The sequence below is a fragment of the Mixophyes fleayi genome, chromosome 2 (genome assembly GCF_038048845.1).
Source record: "Mixophyes fleayi isolate aMixFle1 chromosome 2, aMixFle1.hap1, whole genome shotgun sequence".
NCBI classification, from domain to species: Eukaryota; Metazoa; Chordata; class Amphibia; order Anura; family Limnodynastidae; genus Mixophyes; species Mixophyes fleayi.
In genome coordinates, this window is record NC_134403.1 from 175,200,687 (window position 1) to 175,213,723 (window position 13,037).

Sequence of the window (13,037 nt, forward strand, 5' to 3'; positions counted from 1 at the left end):
GAGAATAGCGGTCAACCGTGGATAGCAAGAAAGATTTTACAGAATGACTTGTTTTCATCTTTAAACAATTGCAACTCGAGACACATTACAATAAAAACCCAATAAATTTCATACAGTTGCCTTCAATCATCTTCATGTTGTACAAAATCTCATAATCCTGCAACAATAATGAAAACCCACCCACTGTTATTTCTTTAGCTCCCAATCCTTAGTCATTTCTCTTCTTGTCTTGTTTTTTCACCCAGACATCCTAATGGCCCCCCTTCTCTCACTCTACCCCTCCTCCATACTTGCTATGGGCGATGATTGACAGATTAATATATGTCTAGCTACGTGTCTTAGAAATCAAAAGCAAGGTGCTGTCAGAATCGCTTGTCAGGAAATGAGATTAGGTGCACTTGTCATTTGCTGAGGATTGCAGTCTTTCTGAGATAAGGTTGCATTTAATGAGTGTAAAAAGCCTCCTTGTGAAAAAGGGTGGGAGGGGGAATTCATGGAGAAAAGAATTATAATTTTTTTTCTGGTGTCAGCCGAGAGCTTTATCATATAAGTTGATACCGTGGCACCCTGGTAGCCACTGATAATGGCTCCCGGGACTATGGCACTACTTCTGTATCTTTACAGCTTCAAATGTGATGACTTGTTACTTACTTTTAACACTTATGGGAGTTAAAAACTGGAATCCCAATGGCATCAGCTATAGCATAAAGATAACAGAAATAATCTGGAGAAGCTAGATATTATGGATACTCTGTAAAATGTTCATTTTACTAGCTGTTTAGTAAGTAGCACTTACATTAGAGATATGGCTCAAAGAGACTCAAATCAATAATACTGTGGACAGGAAAATGAACAAGATACTTCCTCACATAACCCTGTGTCTCGGGGAATGACGAGGGTGTGTAGTGGTTAAAGAATAGCTTTGCTTGCTTTCTATTATTTTACCAAACGTCTGTTACCCACGTCTTCTCAATGGCTGGCTGATCATCACGAGAGATGTTGTTAAGGGACAAATAGCACACAAAGGGTTGACTATTCATCATCATCAGCATTTATTTATATAGTGCCACTAATTCCGCAGCGCTGTACAGAGAACTCATTCACATCAGTCCCTGCCCCATTGGACTATTGCTTCTTTAAGGCACTGTCATGCAGGCACTAACTCTATCTAAAACTACATAAACTTTAATTCATTAATTCATTAATTCCACTTAAAACTAAAAATTTTGTTTAGTAGTATAATTGTATGAAATAAAAAAATACCAAACGTTACTAACAAGGGCATTGATTTGGTGAATCCCCCACTGCATATAACGGCCTCAAGCTGGAGATCCATAAATATAAAATCAAATTTGTAGCTTCGGGTAGAACTAGCCTCTAAGATTTACTCATTCTATAAAGCTATATTACCACCTACAGTGGTAATACAGGGAGCTTTTCACTTACTATTTTAAAACACCTCTGAAGGGAGATGGTGGGTATGCGGAAGGATTACTTTTATTGTTTATGTATGTAGTGCCACCAATTATGCTGCGCTGTACAGAGAATATTTTTCATTCACATCAGTCTCTGCTCCATTGGAGCTTACAGTCTAAATTCCTTTCCACACACATACACACTAGAGTTAATTTTGTCAACTGCTAATTAATCTTCCAGTATGTTTTTGGAGTGTGGGAGAATAATGGAGCAAGCAGAGGAAATCCAAAGAAACACGTAGAGGATATACAAACTCCGCACAGAAAAGGACATTCTTGGGAATCGAACCCACCCCATCGTCTCTAAGGAAATGTACTCACGAGTGCGGTAACATCGGTGCGTTGTCTTCACTGATTGTCAAAAGAGTGATTAATATATCACTGTAATGAAAACAGTTCCAATACTCATGGCAGTTATCAACAAACATTAGATGTACAGTGAATCCAACAAGGGTGAAGTGGGCTTATTCTATAAAAGTGATAATGTTTTTAAAAATGTCTTAATGAAAGGACTATACAATTTACACTATATTCTAATAAAATGTCTTCGTGTATCTTTGTCCTGAGAACGCTTGCAATCTAAAAATAACACATTTATATATGGTACATTTTTAATGATGGTGTGCAGTACAGTAGTAATTATTGTAGTAGCCCTAGGGCCCCAGTTATATTCCTACATGTAACATCAGCTTAGGGCTGCTTCTCCGCACTCCTCCTCCTGACCGCAAATCTTACCGCACAACACTCTTGTGACCATTCAGATCTAGAGTCTCCTATATCTAGGATGACACACATTGAGTGTTGAGACAAGGTGGATAAGTAAGATGGACTAGAGACAAGTATGAACAGACATTAGACAAGGGAGGTCAACCGTAAGGGAGTGAGGGCTGGAGAAAAGGCAAGATAGACATTAGGAAACATGGGGGAAGGCATAAGCAGAATAAAACAGTGAAGAACTCGTTTTTGTTATCTCAGTTTATTATGGGACAATATTACATGAACTTTCCACCATTACAAAGTCCACTTACAAAGTCAAACAATGAGGGCAAAGCATCCTATTTGATGATAAGTGCAATAGGTGTTATCAATGGTGGGAAGTTCTTGAAGGGGCCTTGGATCGCATTTTGCATACATAGGATTTATTATATATGCCTCAGATGATGGGCTCATGTATTATTGCCCCATAACCAAACTGAGATAACAAAAACGGGTCATCTGACTAGAAACAACAATTTAGGACACTTATATGATATAAAGTTCCAATAAATTCATATATAAATCTAAGGGGTATATTTAAGAAAGCACGGTAGTGCACTATCGTGCACTTACCGTGTAAATTAGGCCATGATGTGCTCTCCGCAAATTTATTAAAGGTGCATCGCAGCAGATATCATGGATATCTGCTGCTTTGCACTCCTGATCGTTTTTGCGAGCAGTCACCATTCAACAGAATGGTGACTGCTCCTGGCCGCAATCTAACAAGTCCCGAAAAAATCTTTTTTTCGGGAACTTGTTGTGTTAATGTACGGCGTACATCATAGGAAATGCTGCTAAAGCTTCTGTTCTTCGATATGTCCAGCTCTGCTCCGGAGAGCAGAGTTGGACAGCGCATGCGCAGGGAGTGATCTTGTGATCCCTCCCTGTCACAGCCTCAAGCTCTCCGGTCCGGCACATGCGCAGTTGCATGAAGAAGAGAAAATACACCGAAGAGGAGGAGATCCGGAGACAGCGTGACCGAAGAGGCAGTGGTGAGTATGGCTTTTTTAACACAGAAACAGCAGTTTTTCGGAACTGCTGTTTGTGTTCCATTTTTCATAAATTTGAGAAATACATCAATCCTTATCCATGCGATAAGGATTGATAAGTATTTCTCACTTTCCCCGATAAATGATAAATGTGCCCCTAAATGACAAATGCGGAGAGTTAAAGCAGTTGTCCAATCACATATCAGGGCATATTTATTAATGAGCGCATTTTGAACACGACTCCTTTTAATCCTTATCGCAAAGATAAGGATTAAAATATCGTATTAAAAGGTTTCAACAGGAACAACAGCCAAGAAAAACTGCTGTTCCTGCGAAGCTGAAAACTTACCTTTACCACTGCCTGTTCCCTTCCGATGACGAGTGCGAAACCCAGCTGCCTTGAAACTCCATGTGCGCATGCGCCGTCTGAAAACCTCAGGCATGCGCACAAACATATCTGAGGAGGCGGTGCAGCACGTGACAGGGAGGGATCATATGATCCCTCTACACATGCGCTGTTCAGCTCTGCTCTTCGGAGCAGAGCTGAAAAGTAACATATACAGTAATGAATGCCAGCCTGAGCTGGCATACATTAACATGAACAAATTCAGATTTTTGGAACTTTTTAAATTGCGGAATAGAGCACAGACATCTATGGGGACTGCTTGGGAGCTTGAAGAGAAATGCAAAGATATCTGCTGCGATGCACTGTTAATAAATGGGAATAATACTTAAATGTGCGTTGGTCCGCCGAAAATGGCCGTTTTTGGGGGATTTTCATGAAAAAAAGGAATAATAAATAGGCCCCATTATATGCAATCATTGTCTACATATGCACGTCGGCAAGTTTTCTTAAATAAATTACTTTCTGCTGCATTTACATCATCAAGCTGAGTTTTGTTTTTATTGTTGTGGGTTGTACCACAGCTCTGTTTTAGCTTTGTGCTGTACCCCAAGAGAATGGGATATGAAGATGTGCTTGAAAAGTACAGAAGGGAGCTTGAAAGGAAAAAGTAGTGCATATTAATATTTGCAGGAGGTTGTGTATCAACTTGTAAATTAAAATAATCTGATAGTGTAAAACGACCAATGATTTTAATGTGTAAAATCAGAAATGCACTAAGGAAACTAGGACACATAGGAGCCATACCCGTGGTTGACTGTCCAAAGCAAATAGCTGTTGAATACATTATTTTAGATGTAATTTATCTCATTGTTTGCAACGGCATAGTATCCCATTTTTGGTACAAAGGGCTAGATTTACTAAACTGCGGGTTTGAAAAAGTGGGGATGTTGCCTATAGCAACCAATCAGATTCTAGCTGTCATTTTGTAGAAGGTACTAAGTAAATCAAAGCTAGAATCTGATTGGTTGCTATAGGCAACATCCCCACTTTTTCAAACCCGCAGCTTAGTAAATCTAGCCCATAGTCTCAAATGCTTTTACAACCTCATACATGATGAAAGCTGCTTATGCAGGTATCAAAATAATGTGATAAATAGATAACTTTATTGACCACACTATCAGTTCTAACTGTACTTTTTCCAAATGCCCAAACTGATCAATCCTAGTGCACGTGCATTTAGGGCCTATCTGCCATTTATAAACAGCACAGGGATTATAGACAATGCATTCCTCATAGCGATCAAAGATCACTGTTTTAACTAGTGTTGAAACGATGTTAACAATTTGTTTGATTATGCGTAAGGGCACACACCATGGGCAGATAGAAAACCACACCAGAGTATGTACAATTTCCGAAGTAAAGAACATTTTATCTGTCCACCTCCTAATGTCCATCTTTTCTTTCTTATTGCCGATTTTTGGGTTTACCAAATTGTATGCTTCCTATAGTAAACACAGACATATAATTCATAGTTTTATTGTTTATAAGGAGTCAAATATTCAAAAACAACAGTCAATAAACAGAGTGATTAGTCCTTGCACTGTTCAGTTATTTTCTTACATCAGAAAACAAGTTCACAATGTTATCAGTGAACTTATTATTCATTTTAATATTTTTATTAGCATTATTATTATTATTATTAACCTTTATTTATATATTGCCTATATATCACGCAGTGCTTTACGGAGAATATTCCTTCACATAAGTCCCTGCCAGAGCGGAGCTTACAATCTATATTCCCTCTCACAACAACACACACACAACAGGGTTAATTTTGACAAAAGCCAATTAACCAGTATGTTTTTTGAGCTATGTTCTAAAAATTGTTACTGGTCTCTTCATATATTACATTTTTGTAACATATGGAATTGTTATGTCAGATATATAAAAGGGACAAAAGGACCCAAATTGTATATCTTCCCTAGCAGAGACTAGATGAGACTTTTTATTTTAGGATTCTAAAAGAAGCACCATAAAGACAAAATAGTTAACTTTATACTTATTTGCCAAATATATATGATTATTTATAAAATGCAATTTCCCATAATATTAATAGCTCACTAATAATATGTTATGTATAAACCCTGGGAAATCAATGGCTGAGATGCCCACCTCATCCAACTATATATAATATGGAGGAAAAGCGCAGTCCATTGCAACATTGAATAGGAGCGCAATATCACTATATCTTTAATGTTGTTGTTTTATGGAACAAATGCCATTAACAGGATAAATTGCATTAACCATAGGGAAAACGGAAGCATTTTTCAACCCCTTTAATATGCGGATAGCCAAGGAAGCCTTGTGTCATCCTGGAAACAGCTCAGAAATGCCTAGCATATGAAGATTTTCACTCCTTTTAATGCTGTCTCTATGAATACATTACAACAGCAACCTCCATTGTAAGCTAATGTGGCAGGCAGTTCATTCTCTTCACAATTACTTTCATGCCTGATGCTGTGTTCGCATCAGTAATCTACTGTATTACATGCTGTATACTTCATTTAAATCTCTTCATATATCTCAAATCCAGCAACAATAATGCATATACCTATAATCAACATAAATAAAAGAATTCCATTTGATTTACTGTATGGAAATGACCTTCCACCAACATTTTTATTTTATTGAGCATAATATATTTAAGGCCAAAAGTGCATAATAATTAAATAAGTAAAGAGACAGCAATGTGATTCCGGATCTCTCACTCAGGTAGAGCACTGTAGATTCTAACAGTGTAATAACTAAACATTCGGATGTGTGGTCTTTGCAGACATGTAATAAAGGCAGAAGATGATGAGGGAATTAGGGGGAGAGAACGTGAAAGCAGCTCAGTAAAGGTGGCCGAATGACTGTCAGGTTGTGCAGGAAGCAAGAGGAGGGGCAGGCTCAGCCTGTGGGATGTCCCCAGCTCTGGAATGCAGTCTATGAATAAGCACTTGTATTCAGCCTGGAAATCGAGAGAGAGACACACACACAAATTGAGCCAGAGAAAGAAACTAGTGTGGACTGACTCCTTGTCTGAGTGACGGCTGAGGATCTGCAAGTGACCAAGAGCAGCGGAGAGTTCAGGACATGGAGGGAGGACAAACCTAGAAGAGGACTTACTCTCAGCTTGGCTAGAATACGGAATGTTTTGAGGATTCTATATTACAAAAGGAGGTATTTTAAGGAAAAAAAATCTGAATCTCTATTGAAAAAACAAAATAAATTCAAATAATAATAATAAAAAAACCTGATGGGATTTTTAACCTGGATGGATTTATTCCAATGGAATTCACTTGATTTCCTTACTTGAAAGAAAACTAATAGACAGAACAAAAAGGCTTCTAAGGCTGTCAGTTGTGTGGCAAAGGGAAAAGAGCCCAGCTCAGAAGAATAGCAGGAGCCTGGAGGAGCTGGTCTCAGAGGGGGTGTCCCAGGATTGTGAGGAGCTGCAGGGTGAGGGATCAGTGCTCGGGGCTGAGGCTGTGTGAGTCGGAGGAGGAGCAGCAGGCAGGGGAGGGGAAGCTGCTGCTACTGCTGTCTGTCTACTTGAAGGGGGATCAGGAGCTGGCGGGCAGGATCTGCGTTGCTGCACATGGCTTTCTTTGTCCTGCTGCTCTGATTCCCTTCTGCCTCCTTGCATCTATTAACCCTTGGACGTGCATTGCAATCACCACCCGAGATTTCAAACAAGGAAGATCCGGAGCTGCTGCTTTAGTATTTCATTATTTTTTTTTTTGCATCCCTGTTACTTTTATACGCTTAGGTCTCCGTTGCACACACGCACACACACATCCCTTATCCACTACCCTTTGATTGTGAAATAAGGATGTCTGGATTTATTCTCAATGGGTGGAAGGGATCCTCCTTCCGTGGATTACTCATCGTGGTACTGCAAGGCTAGAATACTGTATTGTTTATGTGGAGGCGAAATCTGAAGTCAAATTAAAGCTCGCATCTGAATTCTAGTCCGTGAAAGCGGGTGAGCCATCAAGAAGCAGGTACGATAGAAGTCATTTACTCCAATGTCCTTTACATCACACCTACTACACCCATATGCCCTCTGTTCACTGCTTTATTCTAGCTTTGTGCGAGTGTGAATCAAAATTATTCATCCTGTAATATTTCTAAAACACATCCCCTGTAACAATCTGTACTCTGACCTTGGGCATTTTTCTAATTATCTTTTGTTGATGTTGGTTTGTTATTGTTTACCTCCACGCTGAAAGCTGATGGGACATAAATGGATGTCACTGTACAAAGCATTGCTGTTGGCTTTTGGGTGATTTGGGGAACATATGCTAGGGAAAAAAAAATATGACAATGTGTTAATAGATGATAAATTCAGGCCACTTCATGGTTGTAACTGTAGCTCAAAACGTTTTGCCTAGCCTGCAAAAGGGTGTATAGAGATTAAATACAATTATGTGTGGTAGGAGTAACATTATGTATCCCTATAGACAAAAGACAAGTCAACAAAATAAATACAAATAGATATTTATTATGACTTATTTTGTTTGCTTTTACATAATGTATTGAGCTGCCACAGTGTTTATTTTATGTGTGTTTTGTTTCTTTTTATTATTATTTTGTTTTTGTCTGCCACGTCCTATTGTATGTTTCATTGTACCGTACTTCCCGGAAAACAATATGTTAGAAAGATTGCTTTGATCTGGGTCCCAACTGGGCAGGGAAGGCAGAATGTAGCTAAGCAGGGAACAGCTGCCCTCTCTATCCCTTAACATCTCCCACTCCGCTGCCCTCAGCTAGCTATTTTTATCCACCTTCTGCACCACCAGGTCTCTTCTCACCAGGCACTAGCTCTCCTGTGACAATGCCTTGGTAGACAAGTCTTTCTTTTTATATATTCAATATAGCACACATACCAGGTATACAGACTTAAACATAGTCAGCTGGAAATCCGTTGGCAATGCAAATAATGAACAGGGCTCTACGGTGCATTGCAAACATTATTATTGTTATCTGATCACAAAATGCAAACATAATGTGCTTTACAGTATAATAGGTAAACAATAATATACAAAACTACTAAACATTCAAACATTAGCAGGAAAATGATTGATATTAAAATATGGACACCTACTCTTATTATATGCCGAGCGTCATGTGTATTCACATAAATGTATGGTGTAGACATGCAAAAATATATATATATATATATATATATATATATATATATATATACATACACACACCTGCGTGGGAGTTTTTTGGGTCAAAGAAGGTCAGGGCGTACTATTAATTATGTATCTGGAATCAAATTTGAAAATTGTAATAATGTGTATGTCTACTGATATATGAATATATAGGTTGTACAGGGCAGTGGTGACTTGTTTAGCTTAAATTGTGATTTAACCTGGATAAATGGGGGATGCACATTACATTTATTATTTGTCATTGTAAAATTACCAGCGTTTTTCATGCTCAAAAAGACTATATTACGATTTTGATGAAAAGTTCTGTAAGAACAATACTGAATGAAATGAGGTTACCCTATTCCCTGATTGCATTAAGCAGTCTAATTTTGGCTATATGAATTTGCGATAGTCAATGTAGTCATTAATATCAACTGACAGCAAGAGAATAGTCACAATCAGTTCAACAACTGTGATTTGAATAGGCATTGGGCCGCAGAGTGCGCGTAGAGGGAAACGCTTATCCTTGATAAAATTGCAATGTCTTCAAACAGTCAAATGAAAAGAATAATTTTAACATCGATGCTTTCAAAGGAAACTAACAAAAGACATAATTTTAAGTTTCCAAATTAAATTTCTCAGTGAGGTAAAATAAATAGCAAATGTGTATATTTCTTAATAATCATTTTACGCACAGCTTTAACAATTCTTTTTTCTAAATAAGTGTTTAACCAGTGAGTAAACAAATATATCACGTTGACATATTATTGCTCTGTAGGTCAGATAAGATATGTATGTTTTTCGTGTTAACTGTACCTTGCCCTCAGATTGTACAAAGTGACATTTATATGTTTACTATGCTTGTATTGTGGTAAAGGGGTACCAAACTGTGACACCCCCTTGAATGCGTTGATCATAAAAACCAATATAGTCGTTACACATCTTATTGAACATCAATAAAATATTCAAATTTCTATCACTTTTCCCGGTGTTCAGTTCTTTACGCAAAGTATCTTCAATCTAATCACCATCTGTTGGAACAAACTGGAAAATGTTTAATGGGTCAAATGAACAGCACAACAATTACATATTTCTGGTTTATGTTTTGACAAGTTTGATCTGCTTTACAGGTATTCCTTTTGGGCCTAAACACAAGCGTATATAACAAAAGGATTCAATAAATTTGAGCTGTGTTATAGTCTGGTTATATGTTATTCAATATATTTGCTTTAATTGATATATTATAGCAAATTGCATTATTTTGATTTCATTTTAACTAATTGTAAACATTGTAAGATTCCTGGCAATGTAGAAAGCAATCTGCGTTTTTTAATTTGTATATCGTGTTTTTACCTAATGTGGTTATGCAGTGACGGAAATAGGTTGATAAAACAATTTCCAGGGTTTGTCACTAAGAATAGTTAATATGGAATTAATCTGTGTGAATATTTTTTTTCTTTCAATTAATTACAGATTAGATAGGAGAATTGTGCTACACTCGGCAAGAAAGCCATGTATACAAATTTTGGGCAAATATCTGCTAGGCCTGGTTTTGTTTATATTTTTTTTAAATTCCATTACACATATGTTTTATTTATGTATCAATATTTTTTTCTTCTGTATGTTGCTACGGCTTTAACAAAAATAATGAGCCATAGCTCGCTTTGAACTGTTTTCTTAATTTTTAAGTATGACTTACATTTATAAATCATGTTGTGCTATACCTTAAGGAACACATTACTAATATTTGCTTGTTTCTTTTTGTTTTCGGATTCAGCTGGTGCAAACAGTTAAATCGGCATCAATACTATTATTGGTATTGGAATTCTTGTAGGGTACATGCACAAAAAAAATATACCAGTCGTGCACTCCTGGCGTACACATGTTCTATCTGGTTAGCAGAACTGTAGGGGTTTCAGCACCTCTTCAGCTGTCTTGAGCTGCTTAGTTTGTAGTCAGGTCAGTGACCTTTGACCTCCCAGAGATCAGAGCAAATCAATAATACTGAAGTCAGTTGTCAAACGTAGTTGTGATGGGCTCTTTTTCAGTGGGTTCCAACTCTTACCTGGTGTAACCACAACAAATCCACATTTATCTAATTAGCTGCGGAACACGTATGCACACCTTAGTGAACGCACCCTTCCCAAAATTAAGTGTACATGAAATACAGTGAACACATACCATTTATGTAAAACAAATACAAATAACACACAGATTAAAAAGGGTAAAAGTAAATGGGAAAGACATACATGAATGAAAAAGAAGACAGAAGCAGTATAGAGTTGAATGTCTTTATGTGCTCTCTTTGCGGCGCTGCGGACGCCTTGTGGCGCCTTATAAATAAAAATTAATAATAATAATAATAATAATAATAATAATGTGCTCTCATAACCACTACATAATGTAAAATGCATTTTTAAAAACATATTTACAACATTTTTGTGATTTTATTGTAGCAAATAATAAGATGTCACTGACAAAACACAATAATACATGTATTTGTAATAAAAATTACCCATATTCCGCTAAAAATGTCTCATTGGTAAACCAAAACAGCAATGATAACATCATTTTTAGTGCTATAGCACACATGCGTGATGTACTGTATTGCGGGTTGTAAAAAATCCATATACACAGTTTGTGAATTTATATTCATGTATGAGCTCACACAGACCGTAACTACTCTGGCATGATCATTGTGGTTTAAGTAACATCCCAATGTAACAGAAATGTGCTGAGCCAAGAGAGACAGAGTGATTAAAAATATTGTGTCTAAGAAACCACAACATCACTGCACTTCTTCAGCTGTATGGCATTTGGTAACATAGCACATCAAAAAAGTGCATGAGCCTGGAAACAACATAATTTGGTGTATATAAAAACCTTTCCTAGGCAAGAATTGCATTATGAAATATATAGCTAAATAGCACCATCTTGTGGAACTTTGTTTGCAATTGCAGATTTCATCTAATGCAGGTCTTTCTTCATTGGGAAATATCAAATAATGCCTTGAAATTAAATTGTTTGCAATGTAGTTTTACAAATCTGTATTTGTAAGAGAAAAAGCTTCACCCCCAAAACGTAATTTAAATGGTTTAAATAAAATGTTTTATTAGCTATTTCAAAGATTATAAATGCTGCATTTTGTCTAAGAAAAAAAATTACAACATCGCTTTTTTATGTTGTAGGTGTCAGATGCTACTTCCGAGAAATTCTTTACAACCATCCCAAATAATGGTAAGTTTATAATTTATTCTGATTGTAATTATTCCTGTATCATATATCTGCTGTGATTAGCTTCCTTCAGTGCTTTGGACCAAGTTAAAGTTAACTGGGCAGTTTAAATCCTATGTGACGGTTTAAATCATATGGGAATTTCCCACACTCCTAGACAGTATATTATCTAAAACAACAATGGCAAACACATTTAGCAGGATCATTGTAAGATATCAAAATATAGGCCTGTATTTACTAAGGCTTGCATTGCTTCCGATATTATGCTATTTTTTTTGGCTTAGGAAAGTGATTTTAGGTTGTTTATAGCTGTATGGTTAAATGTTTTCCTACAGCTAAAATAATATTATGAGTTGATGTTGTGAGGTTTCAAGTCTAACAGTCTTTTGTAGAAAAAAATGCCATTCATTTATAGAGCGTTAACTAGTGTTAAGATGCCTTTGTGATTGTACTGTTAGCTCATACAGATATTGCTGCATATTGGTAAGGATTATTTAGGGGCAAATTACAGCCTAATCGCAAACTCTGTTTCCCAGAAACATTCTACTGTGAAAACAGCTATCCGTTATGTTCTCTTTCACTTACATTTGGGTAATCTGCAAATACAAATAGATAAGGTTAACGGAAACATATAAGCACTCAGTATATATATTTATATAATAATATATGTTCTAAATACCCAAAGCATTTTATGTTTATACATATGCAGCCTTACAATTTCTTTGTTACAGTAGTTTTCACTATAGATGGAATGCACAATCTTCTCTTCAATAGGTCATGGAAATGCTGTGTTTGAGGCACCTTATCTATTTAAATTTAATAACAATGTATAAACCTTAATGTCTATCCTTTGCTTGTTGTGTGTTAGAAAAGAACAAAAATATTAATAGACAAATTATAATGCTTATAATGGAAATAAATATCTAAGTGAACCTGGCCATTACTTGACACCACAATGTGGTATGATGTCAAAATTCATATATGTCATATTGTTTGTATGTTAAAGAAAATTGTCTACGTAAACCAAATGTACTAT

The 13,037-nt window shown here is 36.6% G+C and overlaps 1 protein-coding gene across 5 annotated transcripts in view; it reads left to right on the forward strand.

Annotated features, from left to right (window-relative positions):
* AUTS2 (activator of transcription and developmental regulator AUTS2) overlaps positions 1 to 13,037 on the forward strand; it is a 1,332,985-nt gene that overhangs the window by 1,248,008 nt on the left and 71,940 nt on the right. For all 5 annotated transcript variants that reach the window (XM_075195009.1, XM_075195006.1, XM_075195008.1 and 2 more), the window contains one exon: positions 11,956 to 12,004. In XM_075195009.1, coding sequence (XP_075051110.1) covers positions 11,956 to 12,004 — 49 coding nt within the window. The remainder of the gene's footprint in view (positions 1 to 11,955; positions 12,005 to 13,037) is intronic.